The sequence below is a fragment of the Dendrobates tinctorius genome, unplaced genomic scaffold, assembly GCF_039654945.1.
Source record: "Dendrobates tinctorius isolate UK_male_01 unplaced genomic scaffold, ASM3965494v1 ptg000388l, whole genome shotgun sequence".
Lineage (NCBI taxonomy): Eukaryota > Metazoa > Chordata > Amphibia > Anura > Dendrobatidae > Dendrobates > Dendrobates tinctorius.
In genome coordinates, this window is record NW_027362054.1 from 63,951 (window position 1) to 84,346 (window position 20,396).

Sequence of the window (20,396 nt, forward strand, 5' to 3'; positions counted from 1 at the left end):
AACATCTGCCATGTGGTGGCCATTATCAGTGATGCATTTCCAAAGGCGTTCTTGGAAGTTGGCATCAACACGTTCCAACACAACTCTGTCGATTTGGGCAACTTCCACTCGAATAGCTTCCTTCAGTTCTTGTAATGATCGAGGCTTAAGCTTGTATACACGTGATTTGAGGTGACCCCATAAGTAATAATCGCACATGGACAGGTCTGGGGACCTAGGAGGCCAATTAATATCGCCAAACCTGGAAATGATGCGACCAGGGAAGAGAGGGAGAAAAACGTTCATTGTTGCTCCGGCTGTGTGGGCCGTTGCCCCATCTTGTTGAAACCACACACTAGAGATGGGGATATGTTGCCGTCGTAACTCAGGAACAAAGAAGTTATTTATCATGGCGATATAACGTTGTGAGTTCACGGTAACAGTATTGCCATTATCGCCTTCGAAAAAGTACGGACCGATCACGCCATATTTGCCCATAGCGCACCACACCGTTACCTTAGGGCTGTGCAGCGGTCGTTCATGTAATTCTTTCGGATTTTCATAGGCCCAATAACGGCAGTTCTGCTGATTAACCATGCCATTGACATGGAAATGAGCTTCATCACTCATGAATAAAATAAGGTTGTCGTTTTGCTCAATAATTGCTTCCATCTCATGTGCGAACTTCAGTCGCGCTGCGTAATCCCCGCGCTCCAACTGTTGCACAATGGCCAATTTATAGGGGTGGAAATGCAGGTCTAAATGCAAAATACGCCTTACTGTACGATTACTGAGGGCAAGTTCTAAAGAATGTTTCCGAGCAGATCGACTCGGACTACGCAGCATGGCTTGCCTGACGCGTTCCACATTTTCAGGGGTACGTGCCGTTCGTGGAGCCCCCGGTGGTCGTTTGTTCATTAGTGTACCTCGTGTACGGAGTGCTTCAACCCAACGTAGGATAGTGTTACGAGCGGGAACAGCTTGATTTCTGTGAATATTGAAATGACGCCGAAACTCACGCTGAATGGCTGTGATACACTCATTATTCTTGACAAAACTGTCGTACGCAAAAACGCGATGTTCTATCGTCCACGGCACCATAGCTTAAACTGAAACTAAAATAAAAACAATGCTTTCACCTCACAAACATAACCCCGCCTCCCGCACATCTCTACCTCCACCTGGTGGTGAGTTATAGCCACTTCAAATACATCCGTCCTTTATGACTCACCCGGTATATATATATATATATATATATATATATATATATATATATATATATACATACACATATATATATATATATATATATATATATACACATACACACACACACACACACATATGCATGTACTGGAGATATATATATGTACTCGCTTTGTTGCCATAGAAAGTGAGGGGCCCAGACACATTTCTAGCACAAGGGCACCAAGCTGTCAGTGTCCGACCCTGCCTGACGGCTTCACTAAAAAACTCAATGGAACGTTACTGGCTGGTGTAGACTCGGTGGGATACATATTGGTTTCAAATACTCTTAAAGACTGTGGTTGTAAAAGGTGGTATTGGTCAGATAACTGGAATTAATATGGTTCTATATCTACCCTTTCCTCCCAATCCCCGTGTATCAATGTCTGGTCATGTTCTTATACCAGTTTATACGATATTTTAAGAATAAGATTTGATGAGTGGATTCTATTTTTATTAGATGATAATTAGCTTAGTTGATAGAAATGGTACATATTGTTGTTGTCTTACTTTAAATGCTCTGAATTGTATGTTTTTGTATTTCTTGTATGTAATACTATATTGAAATTTAATACAAATTCCGTTAAAAAAATGAATTGCACACAGACAAGAAAAAAAATGTCTTGAGTTTTCTGGATAAAACACTGAACCTACCCTCAGGATGATCTTTATTTTGCACACTTTTTTTTTTAATTAGACAGGACCCATCAGCTCTTCTGAATGCCTGATTTTTTGTAAGCACTTGCGTTCTATAATATAACAATTCTGGAGAACCTTTTTATACAACTTGTAACTTCTACATTTCCTCTGTAATTGATTACATTGACAAATGCCTGCTACTGGTACCTATATGATGACGCAGTCCAACTTTTGACCAACTATTTTAAGTTTACACGGGTTGCAAAATTGTTGGTACTCTTCCGTTAAAGAAAAACCCACAATATACCGTAACTTAAAATTGACAAAAGCAATTTTCAATTACGGTACTTGAAAATTAGTTGACAGTCAGTAAATTTAAATAGAACATTAATTTTGTCAGCTTAAAGGGAAGGTGCCGTGTTTTTTTCATAATTTAATGTAAAAAAGAAATTAGTATAAAAAGATATTGTCCCCTAAGCTTGACTCAGTGGTGTGTATGTTTTTTTTTTCCCTATATTAATGCAGCCACTGGGGGCTACCATCTTACCTTTCTGGCTACTAAACGACACTTTCCATGCTCATTTACGGCAGTCCCTGGGCATAAGACACAAGAGTCGGCTGCCGACCCTATCTGCATCATTGCAGCAGCATCAGCTGTGAACTGGGCACGCCTCTGTGGGCAGCTCAATTCACAGCTGTAGGTGTGGCTAGGCGCCATTTTATTAGAGCCCAGTGCTTTCCTTTTAGCTCCATTTACACTCTATTGCAAGCCCTGGATGCTGTACTGTTCCAGCATAACAGGGTTTGGATGTTCACTCTGCACATACCAGCTGCAGGAGAGGATACAGGACGAGTTCCTGGAGACCGAGCTGCTCTTTCCAAAACACCCGACCAGCTGCAGCCCCTGCACTTGCAAAACATAGGAGGATCTGCTCCCTGCTCTTTCAAAACACTTGGCCATCTGCTGGACATCTAATCCTATCCTGTTTGATACTGACTGCTGAACCGTGTATCTAATCCTCTCCTGCGTGATGCTGACTGCTGAGACGTGTATCTAATCCTATCCTGTGTGATACTAACTGCGGAGCCGTGTATCTAATCCTCTCCTGTGTGATACTGACTGCTGAGCCGTGTATCTAATCCTCTCCTGTGTGATACTGTCTGCTGAGCCGTGTATCTAATCCTATCCTGTGTGACACAGTCTGCTGAGCCGTGTATCTAATCCTCTCCTGTGTGATACTGTCTGCTGGACATCTAATCCTATCCTGTGTGATACTGACTGCTCAGCCGTGTATCTAATCCTCTCCTGTGTGATGCTGTCTGCTGGACATCTAATCCTATCCTGTGTGATACTGACTGCTCAGCCGTGTATCTAATCCTATCCTCTGTGATACAGTCTGCTGATCCGTGTATCTAATCCTATCCTGTTTGATACAGTCTGCTGATCCGTGTATCTAATCCTATTCTGTGTGATACTGTCTGCTGGACATCTAATCCTATCCTGTGTGATACTGACTGCGGAGCTGTGTATCTAATCCTCTCCTGTGTGATACTGTCTGCTGAGCCGTGTATCTAATCCTATCCTGTGTGATACTGACTGCGGAGCCGTGTATCTAATCCTCTCCTGTGTGATACAGTCTGCTGAGCTGTGTATCTAATCCTCTCGTGTTTGATACTGTCTGCTGGACATCTAATCCTATCCTGTGTGACACTGACTGCTCAGCCGTGTATCTAATTCAATCCCGTGTGATACTGCTCTCCTGAAATACTCTGTGCTGCTGTCACCCTGATGGTTTTGTGTGTGATCTACATGGTGGTATTGTGTATGATCTATATGGCGGTATTATGTGTGAAGTATATGGCGGTATTATGTGAGAACACTATGGCAGTATTATCTGCTAAAAGGGACCCATTCTAGGGTGGTTCTGGCTGAGCCCCTGCACACAGGTCAGGGGTAATAGTTAGGTGCAGTCAGGGGAGGGCTGGTGAGGCAGCTGAAGAGAGGGGTCTCATTTTTATCGCTACATTTCCCCCCATCCTGCTTCCCAGCGTCACCCCGGACTGCGCCTGTCGCCTTGCTTTCACACATTGCCAGGACAGGATCTGAGGAGGGGAATGGGGTCTTTGCATGCAAAGTCTGGATCAGAACAGGCCATCAATCAGCAGAAATGTTTCCTGGATTTCTGTGGTGCTGTCACCCTGCTCCTCCCCCATATATCTCCCTCTGTGCCCCCCATAGCCCAGCACACTGCTCTCCTGAAATACTCTGTGCTGCTGTCACCCTGCTCCCAGAATCCTTGCTGCCTGCCATCCTCTGTGACCGAAGACCCCATTCCTCTCCTCAGATCCTGTCCAGGCGATGTGTGAAAGCGAGGCGACAGGGGCCTGATATATGGTGGAAGGAGCAGGGTGACAGCAGCACAGAGTATTTTAGGAGAGCAGTGTGCTGGTCTATGGGAGGCACCCTGTTTGGTGCCAGGGATTGTACATAGAGCGCTGTGTTTTATACACATGGATGGACCATCTGCTTGTCTGCTCCACAGAAATCCAGGAAACATTTCTGCTGATTGATGACCTGTTCTGATCCAGACTTTGCATGCAAAGACAGTCAGTAACTTTGCAGGCCCCATCAAAATGGCTGCTCACTGTTTTCCTAGATGTCATCCTCTCTTTTCCCTTAGCAAACACCCAGAAGGGGAGGAGAGGAGTGACACCACACCTATGTCCGCAGATTCCGCCCATAATTACTGCAGGGCAGTAATGTGAGCTAGTTGTACACTAGGTTTTTGTGCCAAATTTCAGCAGCTGCTCCCCCTAGTGTTAACAAGTGGAAATGCCAAACTTTTTACAATTATTTTTCATATTTTACAAAATTAAAAACAAATGATAATATTTTTTAAGAAAATGTAAACATTAATTGTTTACATTTTTTTAATTGCTGAAAAAAATTTTTTTGGATGGCACCTACCCTTTAAAGTTATTGTGGGGTTTTTCCTTCTACTGTCACTTAAGACTAGATTACCAACAATTTTTTCCATTGTCCACATTTTTAGCTGGGCCCCAAACAGTAAAGGCCTCAAGGCAACAGGTCTTCTTGCCCATACTACAATCCAGCCCTGATTTCAGGCCTGAATTAGTATTTCAATAAAACACTTTTATAGCCAGGTATCTTTCACACTGAAATGCCACATCAGTCAACCGGAGCAAGATGAGGAGAAGCTGGCTGGGAAGTACATTGAGTTAAACAGCAAAATGAAAAATGGCAAGAGGATGTGTTTAGAAAAAAATAAAATCGATAACAAAAAATCACAATATGCATTTAAAATTGGTAATGCAACTAATTAAATTCAGAAGAATGAAAGCATGCCCCAACCATATGATCATATCTGAATACGCTTCAGTACCAACAGAACTGTTATTTTTTAACCACAAAAAAACGACCATTACAATGAACTGTCCGAAAACACTCATATATTTAGATATTTCTATTTATTAAGGATAGTGTTTTTCAAACAGAAAAAAAAGTCAAAAATATCCGCTCTTTATAGTGCTGCCACAGACTTCGAGCAATTAGTCACGTCTAACAATAGTTTATTTATAACTCCCCATGCAAGCAGTTTCCAAGCACACATCTGTTCATACAAACTGGTATGCTGCAGAATATCACAGGAAACAATTAAATCATGTAGAATTCTGGCCAGTCATCCAGAACTGATGTCACTTCTGGCACGGCATGAGCCCAAAAACTTGTTTGTAAACATAAAATTGATATGAGCCAGATCTAGAGAGCCTGTCACTCCTCAATGCTTGCTGAACTACAAATTTAAGGATATTGAGAAAAAATATATATTATATACACACACACACTAGCTGAAGAGCCGGGCGTTGCCTGGGCATAGTAACAAACCGTGGTTAGTTATAACAAATTATAATGATTATAAAAACCGTGCACCTAATCCTATCCTGTGTGATACTGACTGCTGAGCTGTGTATCTAATTCTATCCTGTGTGATACTGTCTGCTGAGCCGTGTATCTAATCCTATCCTGTGTGATACTGACTGCTGAGCTGTGTATCTAATCCTATCCTGTGTGATACTGACTGCTGAGCCGTGTATCTAATTCTATCCTGTGTGATACTGACTGCTGAGCCATGTGTCTAATCCTCTCCTGTGTGATACTGACTGCTGAGCTGTGTATCTAATGCTATCCTGTGTGATACTGACTGCTGAGCCGTGTATCTAATCCTATCCTGTGTGATACTGAAGGTACTGTCACACTTAGCGATGTACCAGCGATCCCGACCAGCGATATGACGCGGTCAGGATTGCTGGTGCATCGCTAAGTGGTCGCTAGTGAGCTGCCACACAGGCAGATCTCACCAGCGACATCGCAGCGTTCGGGGGTCGTTACTTACCTGTCAGACGAGGTGATCCCGACGTCCTCCCGCCCGCGTCCACGCGTCGCTCGTCGTCACAGCAGGAAGCTGACGACGAGAAATGGTCCAAGACGTTCTCGCGCGATCAGCGATAACCAGTGGGGGAGCCGGTCGGAGGTAAGTATCACACACAGCGATATTGCTAGCGATATCGCTTAGTGTGACAGTCCCTTGACTGCTGAGCTGTGTATCTAATCCTATCCTGTGTGATACTGTCTGCTGAGCTGCGTATCTAATCCTCCCCTGTGTGATACTGACTGCTGACCCATGTGTCTAATCCTCTCCTGTGTAATACTGACTGCTGAGCTGTGTATCTAAATCATATCCTGTGTGATACTGACTGCTGAGCCGTGTATCTAATCCTATCCTGTGTGATACTGGGCTCCCCTTGCAGTCTGTGTCAGAGGGTGGTCTGTGTTGGCACGGCAATAAATTGTGTTATTTCCAGCTTTACAGAAGGACGATAACACCATAGAAATAAGAATAATAGGCCTCAGTTACCACAACTGTCTACAAAGAAAACTGTTGCTGATAGCAACCAATCACAGCTCATTTTTCATCTTTTAAACAGCTCTGGGACAGCGTGGCGAGTTTTGAGTGGCGACTTTTGTGTTTCGACTTTTATGTGGCGAGGTTGGTGTATGTGTGGTGAAATGTGTGCTGAGGGTGGTATATGTGTTGAAGCATGTGGTAGTGTGTGGCGCATTTTGTGTGTGTGTTCATATCCCCATGTGTGGTGAGTATCCCATGTCAGGGCCCCACCTTAGCAACTGTACGGTATATACTCTTTGGTGCCATCGCTCTCATTCTTTAAGTCCCCCTTGTTCACATCTGGCAGCTGTCAATTTGCCTCCAACACTTTTCCTTTCACTTTTTCCCATTATGTAGATAGGGGCAAAATTGTTTGGTGAATTGGAAAGCGCGGGGTTAAAATTTCACCTCACACCATAGCCTATGACGCTCTCGGGGTCCAGACATGTGACACTGCCAAATTTTGTGGCTGTAGCTGCGACGGTGCGGATGCCAATCCCGGACATACATACACACACACCCCCACATTGAGCTTTATATATTAGATATATGTATACACACACACTGTACACACGTGGTCAGAGTTGTTGGTACCCCTCATTTAATGACAGAAAACCCCACAATGGTCACAGAAATAACTTGAATCTGACAAAAGTGGGCCACAATAGTGAGCTTGCCATCAATCCGCATATTGACAAACTATAAAATCCCTTGATAATTTAAGAAAACCAAACATGTACAATTACTGCTATAAATCACGTAAGTGATACTGCAATTAAAGAGAATTTGATCCAGTATTTATTTGAATCAGAGTTGTTTATGGGAAATATTAAGTTCCAAAGGAAAAGAAGCCAAGAAAATAAAAATATGACATGGCTTACTAGGGATATCTAAACTGAGCTCACTGACAGGTGTGGCACTGAAACATGTACCTCATCATTTTCATAGCCCGCTGATTTCCCCGCATCACTTTACCTGACAATTTCACACTTAAGTGGTGGATTTTCACATGATAGCAGAATAATAAAATTTTGTAGACTGAAACATTGGCCATCATTACTTTTATTGTATGCAGACTTATCAATGACATTCAAACCTTAAAGTATAATCGTCATTTACATTTTTATTTCACAAATCAATAGTGAGGTGAGTGAGGTGTCCAGAACATGGAGGGGGAGGGGCAGCGGCGGAGCAGCAGGTCACAGAGGCAGGAGCCGGCTGCTGCAGCTAACTCCTGTGCCCGCTGCTAAAGAGAAATGAATATTCACTGCACTGGCAACATTTTTCTGTAATAGCGCGCACAGGGTCAGCCTCAGCAGCCGGTTCCTGCAGCTGCTGGGCAGTCACCTGTACCGCTACTTAAGAGAGGCGAATATTCATTTCTCTAAAGTAGAGGCACAGGTGACCGCCTGGCGGCTGATACTGTGCGTGCTACTTAATACTCACTGCCCTCCACGCACATACTTCCGGCATCAGGATCGGTTAGTATTCCGGCAGCTGTGCTCTGCTTGTGAGCAGTGCATGACAACCCTGCCATGCGCTGCTTACAAGCATAAATCAGCTGCTGGCACCGGAAAAAGACGCTGCAAGGAAGCACAGGAAGTTAAGTGTAATGGTTTATTTTATGTTTTTTGATGGGGTCCATTCACACCAGGATAAGAATGGCGCCATGCATACCAGGATGGGGCCATTCAAACAAGGATAGGGATGAGGAGCCCGTGCATACCAGGATAGGGATGAGGAGCCCGTGCATACCAGGATAGGGATGAGGAGCCCGTGCATACCAGGATAGGGATGAGGAGCCCGTGCATACCAGGATAGGGATGAGGAGCCCGTGCATACCAGGATAGGGATGAGGAGCCCGTGCATACCAGGATAGGGATGAGGAGCCCGTGCATACCAGGATAGGGATGAGGAGCCCGTGCATACCAGGATAGGGATGAGGAGCCCGTGCATACCAGGATAGGGATGAGGAGCCCGTGCATACCAGGATAGGGATGAGGAGCCCGTGCATACCAGGATAGGGATGAGGAGCCCGTGCATGCCAGGATAGGGATGAGGAGCCCGTGCATGCCAGGATAGGGATGAGGAGCCCGTGCATACCAGGATAGGGATGAGGAGCCCGTGCATGCCAGGATAGGGATGAGGAGCCCCTGCATACCAGGATAGGGATGAGGAGCCCGTGCATACCAGGATAGGGATGAGGAGCCCGTGCATACCAGGATAGGGATGAGGAGCCCGTGCATACCAGGATAGGGATGAGGAGCCCGTGCATACCAGGATAGGGATGAGGAGCCCGTGCATACCAGGATAGGGATGAGGAGCCCGTGCATACCAGGATAGGGATGAGGAACCCAAGCATACCAGGATAGGGATGAGGAGCCCGTGCATACCAGGATAGGGATGAGGAGCCCGTGCATACCAGGATAGGGATGAGGAGCCCGTGCATGCCAGGATAGGGATGAGGAGCCCCTGCATACCAGGATAGGGAGGAGGAACCACTGCATACCAGGATAGGGATGAGGAGCCCGTGCATACCAGGATAGAGATGAGGAGCCCGTGCATACCAGGATAGGGATGAGAGCCCGTGCATACCAGGATAGGGATGAGGAGCCCGTGCATACCAGGATAGGGATGAGGAGCCCGTGCATACCAGGATAGGGATGAGGAGCCCGTGCATACCAGGATAGGGATGAGGAGCCCGTGCATACCAGGATAGGGATGAGGAGCCCGTGCATACCAGGATAGGGATGAGGAGCCCGTGCATACCAGGATAGGGATGAGGAGCCCGTGCATACCAGGATAGGGATGAGGAGCCCGTGCATACCAGGATAGGGATGAGGAGCCCGTGCATACCAGGATAGGGATGAGGAGCCCGTGCATACCAGGATAGAGATGAGGAGCCCGTGCATACCAGGATAGGGATGAGGAGCCCGTGCATACCAGGATAGGGATGAGGAGCCCAAGCATACCAGGATAGGGATGAGGAGCCCGTGCATACCAGGATAGGGATGAGGAGCCACTGCATACCAGGATAGGGAGGAGGAACCACTGCATACCAGGATAGGGATGAGGAGCCCGTGCATACCAGGATAGGGATGAGGAGCCCGTGCATACCAGGATAGGGATGAGGAGCTCGTGCATACCAGGATAGGGATGAGAGCCCGTGCATACCAGGATAGGGATGAGGAGCCCGTGCATACCAGGATAGGGATGAGGAGCCCGTGCATACCAGGATAGGGATGAGGAGCCCGTGCATACCAGGATAGGGATGAGGAGCCCGTGCATACCAGGATAGGGATGAGGAGCCCGTGCATACCAGGATAGGGATGAGGAGCCCGTGCATACCAGGATAGGGATGAGGAGCCCGTGCATACCAGGATAGGGATGAGGAGCCCGTGCATACCAGGATAGGGATGAGGAGCCCGTGCATACCCGTGCATGCCAGGATAGGGAGGAGGAGTCCGTGCATACCAGGATAGGGATGAGGAGCCCGTGCATACCAGGATAGGGATGAGGAGCCCGTGCATACCAGGATAGGGATGAGGAGCCCGTGCATACCAGGATAGGGATGAGGAGCCCGTGCATACCAGGATAGGGATGAGGAGCCCGTGCATACCAGGATAGGGATGAGGAGCCCGTGCATACCAGGATAGGGATGAGGAGCCCGTGCATACCCGTGCATACCAGGATAGGGATGAGGAGCCCGTGCATACCAGGATAGGGATGAGGAGCCCGTGCATACCAGGATAGGGATGAGGAGCCCGTGCATACCAGGATAGGGATGAGGAGCCCGTGCATACCAGGATAGGGATGAGGAGCCCGTGCATACCCGTGCATGCCAGGATAGGGAGGAGGAGTCCATGCATACCAGGATAGGGATGAGGAGCCCGTGCATACCAGGATAGGGATGAGGAGCCCGTGCATACCAGGATAGGGATGAGGAGCCCGTGCATACCAGGATAGGGATGAGGAGCCCGTGCATACCCGTGCATGCCAGGATAGGGAGGAGGAGTCCGTGCATACCAGGATAGGGATGAGGAGCCCGTGCATACCAGGATAGGGATGAGGAGCCCGTGCATACCAGGATAGGGATGAGGAGCCCGTGCATACCAGGATAGGGATGAGGAGCCCGTGCATACCAGGATAGGGATGAGGAGCCCGTGCATACCAGGATAGGGATGAGGAGCCCGTGCATACCAGGATAGGGATGAGGAGCCCGTGCATACCAGGATAGGGATGAGGAGCCCGCGCATACCAGGATAGGGATGAGGAGCCCGTGCATACCCGTGCATGCCAGGATAGGGATGAGGAGCCCCTGCATACCAGGATAGGGAGGAGGAACCACTGCATACCAGGATAGGGATGAGGAGCCCGTACATACCAGGATAGAGATGAGGAGCCCGTGCATACCAGGATAGGGATGAGGAGCCCGTGCATACCAGGATAGGGATGAGGAGCCCGTGCATACCAGGATAGGGATGAGGAGCCCGTGCATACCAGGATAGGGATGAGGAGCCCGTGCATACCAGGATAGGGATGAGGAGCCCGTGCATACCAGGATAGGGATGAGGAGCCCGTGCATACCAGGATAGGGATGAGGAGCCCGTGCATACCAGGATAGGGATGAGGAGCCCGTGCATACCAGGATAGGGATGAGGAGCCCGTGCATACCAGGATAGGGATGAGGAGCCCGTGCATACCAGGATAGGGATGAGGAGCCCGTGCATACCAGGATAGGGATGAGGAGCCCAAGCATACCAGGATAGGGATGAGGAGCCACTGCATACCAGGATAGGGAGGAGGAACCACTGCATACCAGGATAGGGATGAGGAGCCCGTGCATACCAGGATAGGGATGAGGAGCCCGTGCATACCAGGATAGGGATGAGGAGCTCGTGCATACCAGGATAGGGATGAGAGCCCGTGCATACCAGGATAGGGATGAGGAGCCCGTGCATACCAGGATAGGGATGAGGAGCCCGTGCATACCAGGATAGGGATGAGGAGCCCGTGCATACCAGGATAGGGATGAGGAGCCCGTGCATACCAGGATAGGGATGAGGAGCCCGTGCATACCAGGATAGGGATGAGGAGCCCGTGCATACCAGGATAGGGATGAGGAGCCCGTGCATACCCGTGCATGCCAGGATAGGGAGGAGGAGTCCGTGCATACCAGGATAGGGATGAGGAGCCCGTGCATACCAGGATAGGGATGAGGAGCCCGTGCATACCAGGATAGGGATGAGGAGCCCGTGCATACCAGGATAGGGATGAGGAGCCCGTGCATACCAGGATAGGGATGAGGAGCCCGTGCATACCAGGATAGGGATGAGGAGCCCGTGCATACCAGGATAGGGATGAGGAGCCCGTGCATACCAGGATAGGGATGAGGAGCCCGTGCATACCAGGATAGGGATGAGGAGCCCGTGCATACCAGGATAGGGATGAGGAGCCCGTGCATACCAGGATAGGGATGAGGAGCCCGTGCATACCAGGATAGGGATGAGGAGCCCGTGCATACCAGGATAGGGATGAGGAGCCCGTGCATACCAGGATAGGGATGAGGAGCCCGTGCATACCAGGATAGGGATGAGGAGCCCGTGCATACCAGGATAGGGATGAGGAGCCCGTGCATACCAGGATAGGGATGAGGAGCCCGTGCATACCAGGATAGGGATGAGGAGCCCCTGCATACCAGGATAGGGATGAGGAGCCCCTGCATACCAGGATAGGGATGAGGAGCCCCTGCATACCAGGATAGGGATGAGGAGCCCCTGCATACCAGGATAGGGATGAGGAGCCCCTGCATACCAGGATAGGGATGAGGAGCCCCTGCATACCAGGATAGGGATGAGGAGCCCCTGCATACCAGGATAGGGATGAGGAGCCCCTGCATACCAGGATAGGGATGAGGAGCCCCTGCATACCAGGATAGGGATGAGGAGCCCCTGCATACCAGGATAGGGATGAGGAGCCCCTGCATACCAGGATAGGGATGAGGAGCCCCTGCATACCAGGATAGGGATGAGGAGCCCCTGCATACCAGGATAGGGATGAGGAGCCCCTGCATACCAGGATAGGGATGAGGAGCCCCTGCATACCAGGATAGGGATGAGGAGCCCCTGCATACCAGGATAGGGATGAGGAGCCCCTGCATACCAGGATAGGGATGAGGAGCCCCTGCATACCAGGATAGGGATGAGGAGCCCCTGCATACCAGGATAGGGATGAGGAGCCCCTGCATACCAGGATAGGGATGAGGAGCCCCTGCATACCAGGATAGGGATGAGGAGCCCCTGCATACCAGGATAGGGATGAGGAGCCCCTGCATACCAGGATAGGGATGAGGAGCCCCTGCATACCAGGATAGGGATGAGGAGCCCCTGCATACCAGGATAGGGATGAGGAGCCCAAGCATACCAGGATAGGGATGAGGAGCCCAAGCATACCAGGATAGGGATGAGGAGCCCGTGCATACCAGGATAGGGATGAGGAGCCCGTGCATACCAGGATAGGGATGAGGAGCCCGTGCATACCAGGATAGGGATGAGGAGCCCGTGCATACCAGGATAGAGATGAGGGGACAATGCATACCAGGATAGGGATGAGGGGACAATGCATACCAGGGTTATATGGTACTTGAGTCAATAAGGTTTCCCAGGTTTTTTTTGGTAAAATTAGGTGCCTCGGCTTATACTCGGGTGGGCTTCGTCAGGGGTCACTGAGGGTGGCGACACGCATCGGGTATCTGCTCCACCTGGCTCTACTCCTTATGGGTCCTTCTATTAGGTAGCACCACTCCATGTTATGACACATGGGTGGTTCCCTCAGCCTGTACTCTTAACCCTTGTGTGCCCATACTTTTTTGTTAGGGTCCTGTTTCATATATTTTGATCTCTTCTTTGAATCCCTATGCACTTTATAGTGGTAGGCAATTTTTGACGTTTGGGACCATTTTCATCTCCGGGTATTTGTCCAAACCACTTCTTATTTATGCCATCTATATTATGTGGTTATTTCTAGGCATTATTACCAGGTAGGCACTCTTTTGGTTCAAGTGTGCACACCCTAACTATACTTATATTCCTTTGAGGCACTATATGTATTTTAAGCTGCTATTATATGATCTAACGTATTCATGGTATGCTGTTTATATGATTACTAGGCTGGTGCATATTCTAAACAACTTTTTGGAGTTTTGCCATAGGTGGTTGGCCCTATTATGAGCCTATTGTATGTTGTAGTCATGTCACATGTGTGACTAGTTTTTAATGTTTTTAAATGTTTTGTGCTGGTTTTTCTGTGTTCAATAAAATTCATATTTCCTAAATGCTAAAACCCTGCTTGTGGTGATCCCCTTTTTTATGGCCTATTCCTTTTCATTTTTGTTTAATCACAACAACAAGGGGAGAGAGTAGGAGCGGGGAATGCAAAGACGTGTGAAGACTCCCCTCTCTGGGACTTACAGCTCAGATTGAAGGATGCGTTGCATACTACTATATAGGCATACAATGGCATAGGTCACCCACTGACATTCAAAAAAAAAATACCCCAAAACACATGTTGGCATATGCAGAGGAATATCTGCCCAGTGTATGTCAGAAGGCACTATCCTGGCACATATGTGCATGGGAAGCTATGACTTCGAAGTATGCATCATGTTTAGTCATATGTGACATACATTTGAAAGATTTTTTTTTTATTATTATATATTTTATTCCTTTTTTTTTACTGTTTAAAGAAGTTCTGTCACCAGATTTCACAATACTAGCTACATACATTACTAAACTGATCTCTACCATCTCAAGAGACTGGTGTGCTTACTTTGAAAATCTATTGTTATATAATAATAAATACAAAACATTACATATTTTTTCATTGAGTCCAGACAATGAGGCCGAGATCTCATGAGTCCCAGGTATATTTAGTCTCTTATCCACCTAACCTTACAGCTGTGAAATCACAGTAGCAGTAGGGAAGAAAAAAAAAAAAAAAAAAGATACTGAAGAGCTGTCAATCAGGCTGCATTAAAAAAGTTGAACACTACTTGGATAACTTCTTGTCACACCCCTCGCGTGGCCCTCATAAAACAACAAAGCTTATACCAATTTCCCGGGGGGTGGGCACTCAGTCTCCCGTGCGGTTGTTGTGACACGTGACGCCGGAGCTCAATCAACGCTGGCGTCACTGTCCCCGCTTTCGGTCGAATTGAACATGATGAAGAAGTCCGAGATCAGCGGCAACCTGGACTCTTCATGTTCGATTTATCTGACCACAGGGACAGGGACGCCAGAGCTGACTGGGTGCCGGCGTCACGTGTCACAACAACTGCATGGGAGTCCCGGGAAAATGAGTGCCGACAGCGCGGGATCAGCGCCGCCATTGGAGGAGAATATAAGCTTTATTATTTTACTAGCTGAAGAGCCCGGCGCTGCCCGGGCATAGTAACTAACTACGGTTAGTTATAACAAATTATAATGATTATATCTACATATATAAAGTTGAGTATAGAGCCCCTCCCACTCTGCATAGCCACATTCACTATAATATCCCACATCATCCCGTCGGCCAGAGCTACCGGACTACTACCTCTAATATCCCACATCATCCCGTCAGCCAAAGCCACCAGACTACTACCACTAATATCCCACATCATCCCCTCAGCCAGAGCCTTCGGACTACTACCCCTAATATCCCACATCATCCCGTCAACCAGAGCCACCGGACAACTGCCACTAATATCCCACCAGCCAGAGCCACCGGACAACTACCACTAATATCCCACATCATCCCTTCACAGCTGCCGGACTACTGCCCATAATATCCCCCATCATTCCGTCAGAGCCACTGGACTACTACCCCTAATATCCCACATCATCCCGTCAGAGCCGCCGGACTACTACCCCTAATATTCCACATCATCCCGCCAGCCAGAGCCACCGGACTACTACCCCTAATATCCCACATCATCCCATCAGCCTGGGGTCAGAACCAGAGAGCTGAGTGGAACGGTCCTAATTTCATACCGGGGATCCCTTTAAGAGAGGCCTGGGGTCAGTACCAAAGCGCAGAGTGGATTTGCACTCACTTCTGTAGTGGGGATCCCTTTAAGAGACCCTGAGGTCAGAACCAGAGTGCTTAGTGGAATTACCCTAACTTCCATATCAATGATCTCTTTAAGAGACCCTGGGGTCAGAACCACAGCACTGAGTGGAACGGTCCTAATTCCATACCAGGGATCCCTTTAAGAGAGGTCTGGGGTCAAATCCAAAGCACTGGATGGATTTGCCCTAACTTCCATACCAATGATCCCTTTAATAGAAGTCTGGGGTTAGAATCGGAGCGCTGAGGGATTTGCCCTTACTTCCATACTGGAGATCCCTTTAAGAGGGAAGATGTGCCTATGGGATGGAGGATGTGTGATGGGTATATGGGGAGAGAGGGGGTGATTCATTTCTGTCATGTGCTCTCTGCTCCTTTCTGTGGGGCAGACAATGGCTGGGAGCTTATGTTCCTGGGGATGCTAGACATCTCCCACCCGTTCAGTGTCTGCTGAGGTGTTGTTGAGTGGGAAAACTGTTGCTCATAGCAATCAATCACAGCCCAGCTTCTTTTAAATAGTTGTGGTGAAATGAAAGATGCTTAGTGATTGGTTGCAAGGAAAACTGTTGCTCATAGCAATCAATCACGCTCAGCTTCTTTTAAACAGCTCTGGTGAAATGAAAGATGCTTCGCGATTGGTTAGGGATACACACACAAATACATTCAACTTATATATATATATATAGGAGCCAAACATTTCGATGATGAAAGGGTGTTTTGCAGCAGTTCTTTCTTTTCAAAACCTACAGCAGCCTAACCAGATCGAGAGAATTTAATATTGTATGGAGACTGCATTGTGAAATCTGGCCACTGTTGGGTTAAAATGAGTTTCTATAAAGTTGCTCAAGCTTGTTTGTTTCTGTATAACGGAGGGAAATTGATCGGGAAATTCTGAGCCCCACTGACAGCAGGGGCCGAATACCATTATTTTTGCGGCTTGTACGATTTTCAGTGCTAAAACTTAAAACAGTCACGGAAAAGTACAATACATAGGATCCTGGTAGATCTGACAGGTTTAATATAGGACAACAGATGTCAGAACAAATACATTGGTTTCACAGATCTCCTTGTCTGAAAATTAGAGCACTAATGTGCTTAGAATTTCCATACTCGTCTAGAAGCCGCAGCCTCCCCACGGAGTATAGCATGTGTACTGTGAAGCTTATTTCAATACAGTCCGCTCATTAGTTTTGAGAAGGTTCACATGGAATCAGTAATTACAGCTTATTTATTATGGATAGAGTTAAGGGACTTTAGCCTTTGCTAAGACATGACATTGGAATGGGTAAAATACCTCCTGGTTCCACGTGCGCACAATGCAGTTTGACTCATTCGCTCGCCCATATTAATCTACTGAAGCAGAACACATTGTAAGTAGACAGTCTTTGGGGTATACGCGACAATGCAGCATCGTGCCTTTAGGAAAGATTTGGCTGAGAAAGGCATGTGACTTGAGAGTTGCTCGCCCCTTGGCAGGTCTCATTAGGCAGATCCCACAGGAGGTCCTCTGACGAACTATTTAATTAAGGGTTTCTGAGAGAAGAGCTCTGCGTCCCCGTGTTGTCTTTGCCTACCCTCACCAGGGGGCCTCTCTCACGCTCAATCCTTGGGAAAATCAGCAGCCTGTGTGAATCCAGAGAATCTGGAAGCAGGAGCAACGCGGCTCTGCTGTCACAGGATTACTAATAAGCCAATCTCTGGCTCATCCAGCGCAGCATGCACATGGGATCGTATGCTTCAGGGTGTGCTCAGCGCAGGTAGGCCAGAGAGAGGCCATTCTCACCACTGGGGAATTACAGAGCTGGTTGGTTGTTTGAAATTACAAAATAAAGTCAGTCCTTGGTCAATCTCATTTTCAGGCGAATTTACAATCTGGCCTGCTCTGATCATAGTTCCATCAGAGAATAATTGATGGCTTTCTACACAGAAACAACAGAGTAAAATGGTACCGGCACATTCAGTTGTCATTTTATCATTTACTATGAACTTGAGGAAGAAATTGATTAGCCTAGAATCCTTGTAAGTTGTGAAAACCTGGAACATTTGATTTTTAAAAGCCAAAATTTATAAACTTGAAATCATGTAGCTACAACTTATAAGAGCTTATCTCATGACAAAAAAATATTTTTATACAAAAAACTGGTCCATGAATTAGCCACTTGTGCAGATCTGTCTTCAGAAACCCCTCGGGACAGGTCCAGCTGATCAGAAACCCCTTGGGGCAGCACCAGCTGGTCAGACATTACTGCTGCCTACGTGGCATTATATGTTGGACAGCTAAACTTAAAGGGAATCTGTCACCATGTGTTTGCTATGTAAAATGAAAGCAACATGATGTAGGGGCTGAACTCCTGATTCCAGAGATGTGTCAATTGCTTGCCCTCATAGTGACTTTTTCATACAATCACTGTTTTCTGTGCCGCAGGTTTGCAGTGCTCACAGAATGCTAAGCCCAGTGTGTACACCCCCCCCCCCATCTCCACGTCACTGATTGGTATCTTTCTGTGTACACTGTACATAGGCAGAAGGCAGCCAATCAGTGGTGGTCAGTGGGGTTATGCAGAGCAGTTGACTAGGGTGCATGAGACACTTAGTCCTCCTGCTAATAAAACACTGAACTGAAACCGCAACACAGCCTTTTAAGCCACACATTACTGAAATCAGTCATTCATCATGCAGATTTCATAGAAAAAGAAGCATGCTGACAGATCCCCTTTAAGGATGTTTAATTGATACATGAACAGTCTGGGTTTAGAGCGGTTGTGTCCATATTGTTAGGTTCTAACCACAAATGACGGTTTCTGCATTTTGCCATTGTAGTAAAGTACCGCAGGGTCTAGATGTTACAATGTTTTTCATGGCAATGATTTCAAGGTAATCTGTCCACATGGTTTTGCTATGAAATCTGAAAGCTGCATGATGTAGGGGGGAGAGACCCCGATTCCAGGAATGTGTTACTTACTGGGCTGCTTGCTGTAGTTTTGATAGAATCCCTGTTTTCTCTGCTGTAGATGTAGTGGTGGTCAGAATGATGAGCTGTGTATAACCCCGCCCACACCCATCATTGGGTACCTGTGTACAATGTGCATTGTCAGCAAGGTGCCAATCAGTGGTGTGGGCGGGGTTACACAGATCAGCTGGACTGCTGTGCACCGGAGATCTAGTCCGGCCATGATAATCTAGTCTAATAAGCCACACATCCCTGAAATCATGGTCTTCGCCCCTATATTATGCTGCTCTCAATCTAAACAGAAAGAGATTGCTGACAGATTCCATTCAATGCCACTATTGCTTTTCATTCTGTAACTTTAACCCTAACGCCAATGTAAGAATGATTCACATTGAGCATTACACCCACTGTGATATACCAATGATTCAGAGCTTTATACTCACCATTTGACGAAAAGCCTTTGAGCCTTTGTTGCGTGGAAAGGATCTTTCAGGCACCCAGACCCGTGTAAGGCCTTCGTTTGAGTTGGCTCGGGCTCTTTGTAGTTTAGCCAGCATGGCCTTTTCTTCTTTCTGTAATTGAAGAACACACAGAAACACCATTTATAGGACGCTCTCTTAACGCAAGAGCGGACCTTCCAACAGCAGTCCTGGCACATTTCAATGCTTGTGACAAGATAATATAGACAGAATGAGCAATGGTGATTCTTCCAAACCAAGTCTATCAGGGAGACAATACACTAGACACCACAAGCTCTCACGATCCAGTCTGTTTCTATAAATATTAAAATCGTACGAAGAACTGAAGTAAATAGGACCAGAAGTGATTGATCATTGACAGTAGAAAGTGGCACAATCAGAAAACTAAGGCTGTGTGCACACGCTGCGGATTTTGCTGCGGTGTCCAGTACCATGATTCCCTATGGGAATCAAAAACCGCAGTGCAGACGGTGCGGAATTTTCCACGCGGATTATCTGCGGTTTTCAATCCGCAGAAAGAATTGACATGTCAATTCTTTCTGCGGATTCTCCTGCGGTTTGCCATCTCCTCTATTGAGGAGATGAAAAACCGCAGGGCAAAACCGCAGAGCAATCCGCAGGTAAAACCGCAGGTCTTTTGACCTGCGGTTTCACCTGCGGATTTTACAAAATCCGCGCGGATGAATCCGCACCTAATCCGCAGCGTGTGCACACAGCCTAAGATACACTATTTGCTTGCAGATGCTTGGAATTCACCTTACTAATTCTCCATTCCGTACGCCTGGCTATTTGGTAGTAAGTATTGGGATTTTTTTGTTGCAGCAGGTGGAATAACTGTTACACTGCAAAAACTCGATTAGAACAAGACATGCACTGATATTAACAGAATGGACACAGAACTTTAAATTAAAGTGGATGTCTGGTCTAAAAGTCTCTGGTCACAGTACGTGATTGCAAGTTGGTGAATCCTGACATCGTGAACAGTGCACGGATTCTTTGGCACCAGAAACAGCGACATGCATACTCCCGGCC

General features: G+C 47.3%; 1 protein-coding gene across 1 annotated transcript in view; it reads right to left on the reverse strand.

Annotated features, from left to right (window-relative positions):
* ADCY6 (adenylate cyclase 6) overlaps positions 1-20,396 on the reverse strand; it is a gene marked incomplete at its 3' end in the record, with an annotated part of 270,887 nt that overhangs the window by 44,245 nt on the left and 206,246 nt on the right. The window contains exon 10 of the mRNA XM_073563442.1: positions 19,329-19,457. Coding sequence (XP_073419543.1) covers positions 19,329-19,457 — 129 coding nt within the window. The remainder of the gene's footprint in view (positions 1-19,328; positions 19,458-20,396) is intronic.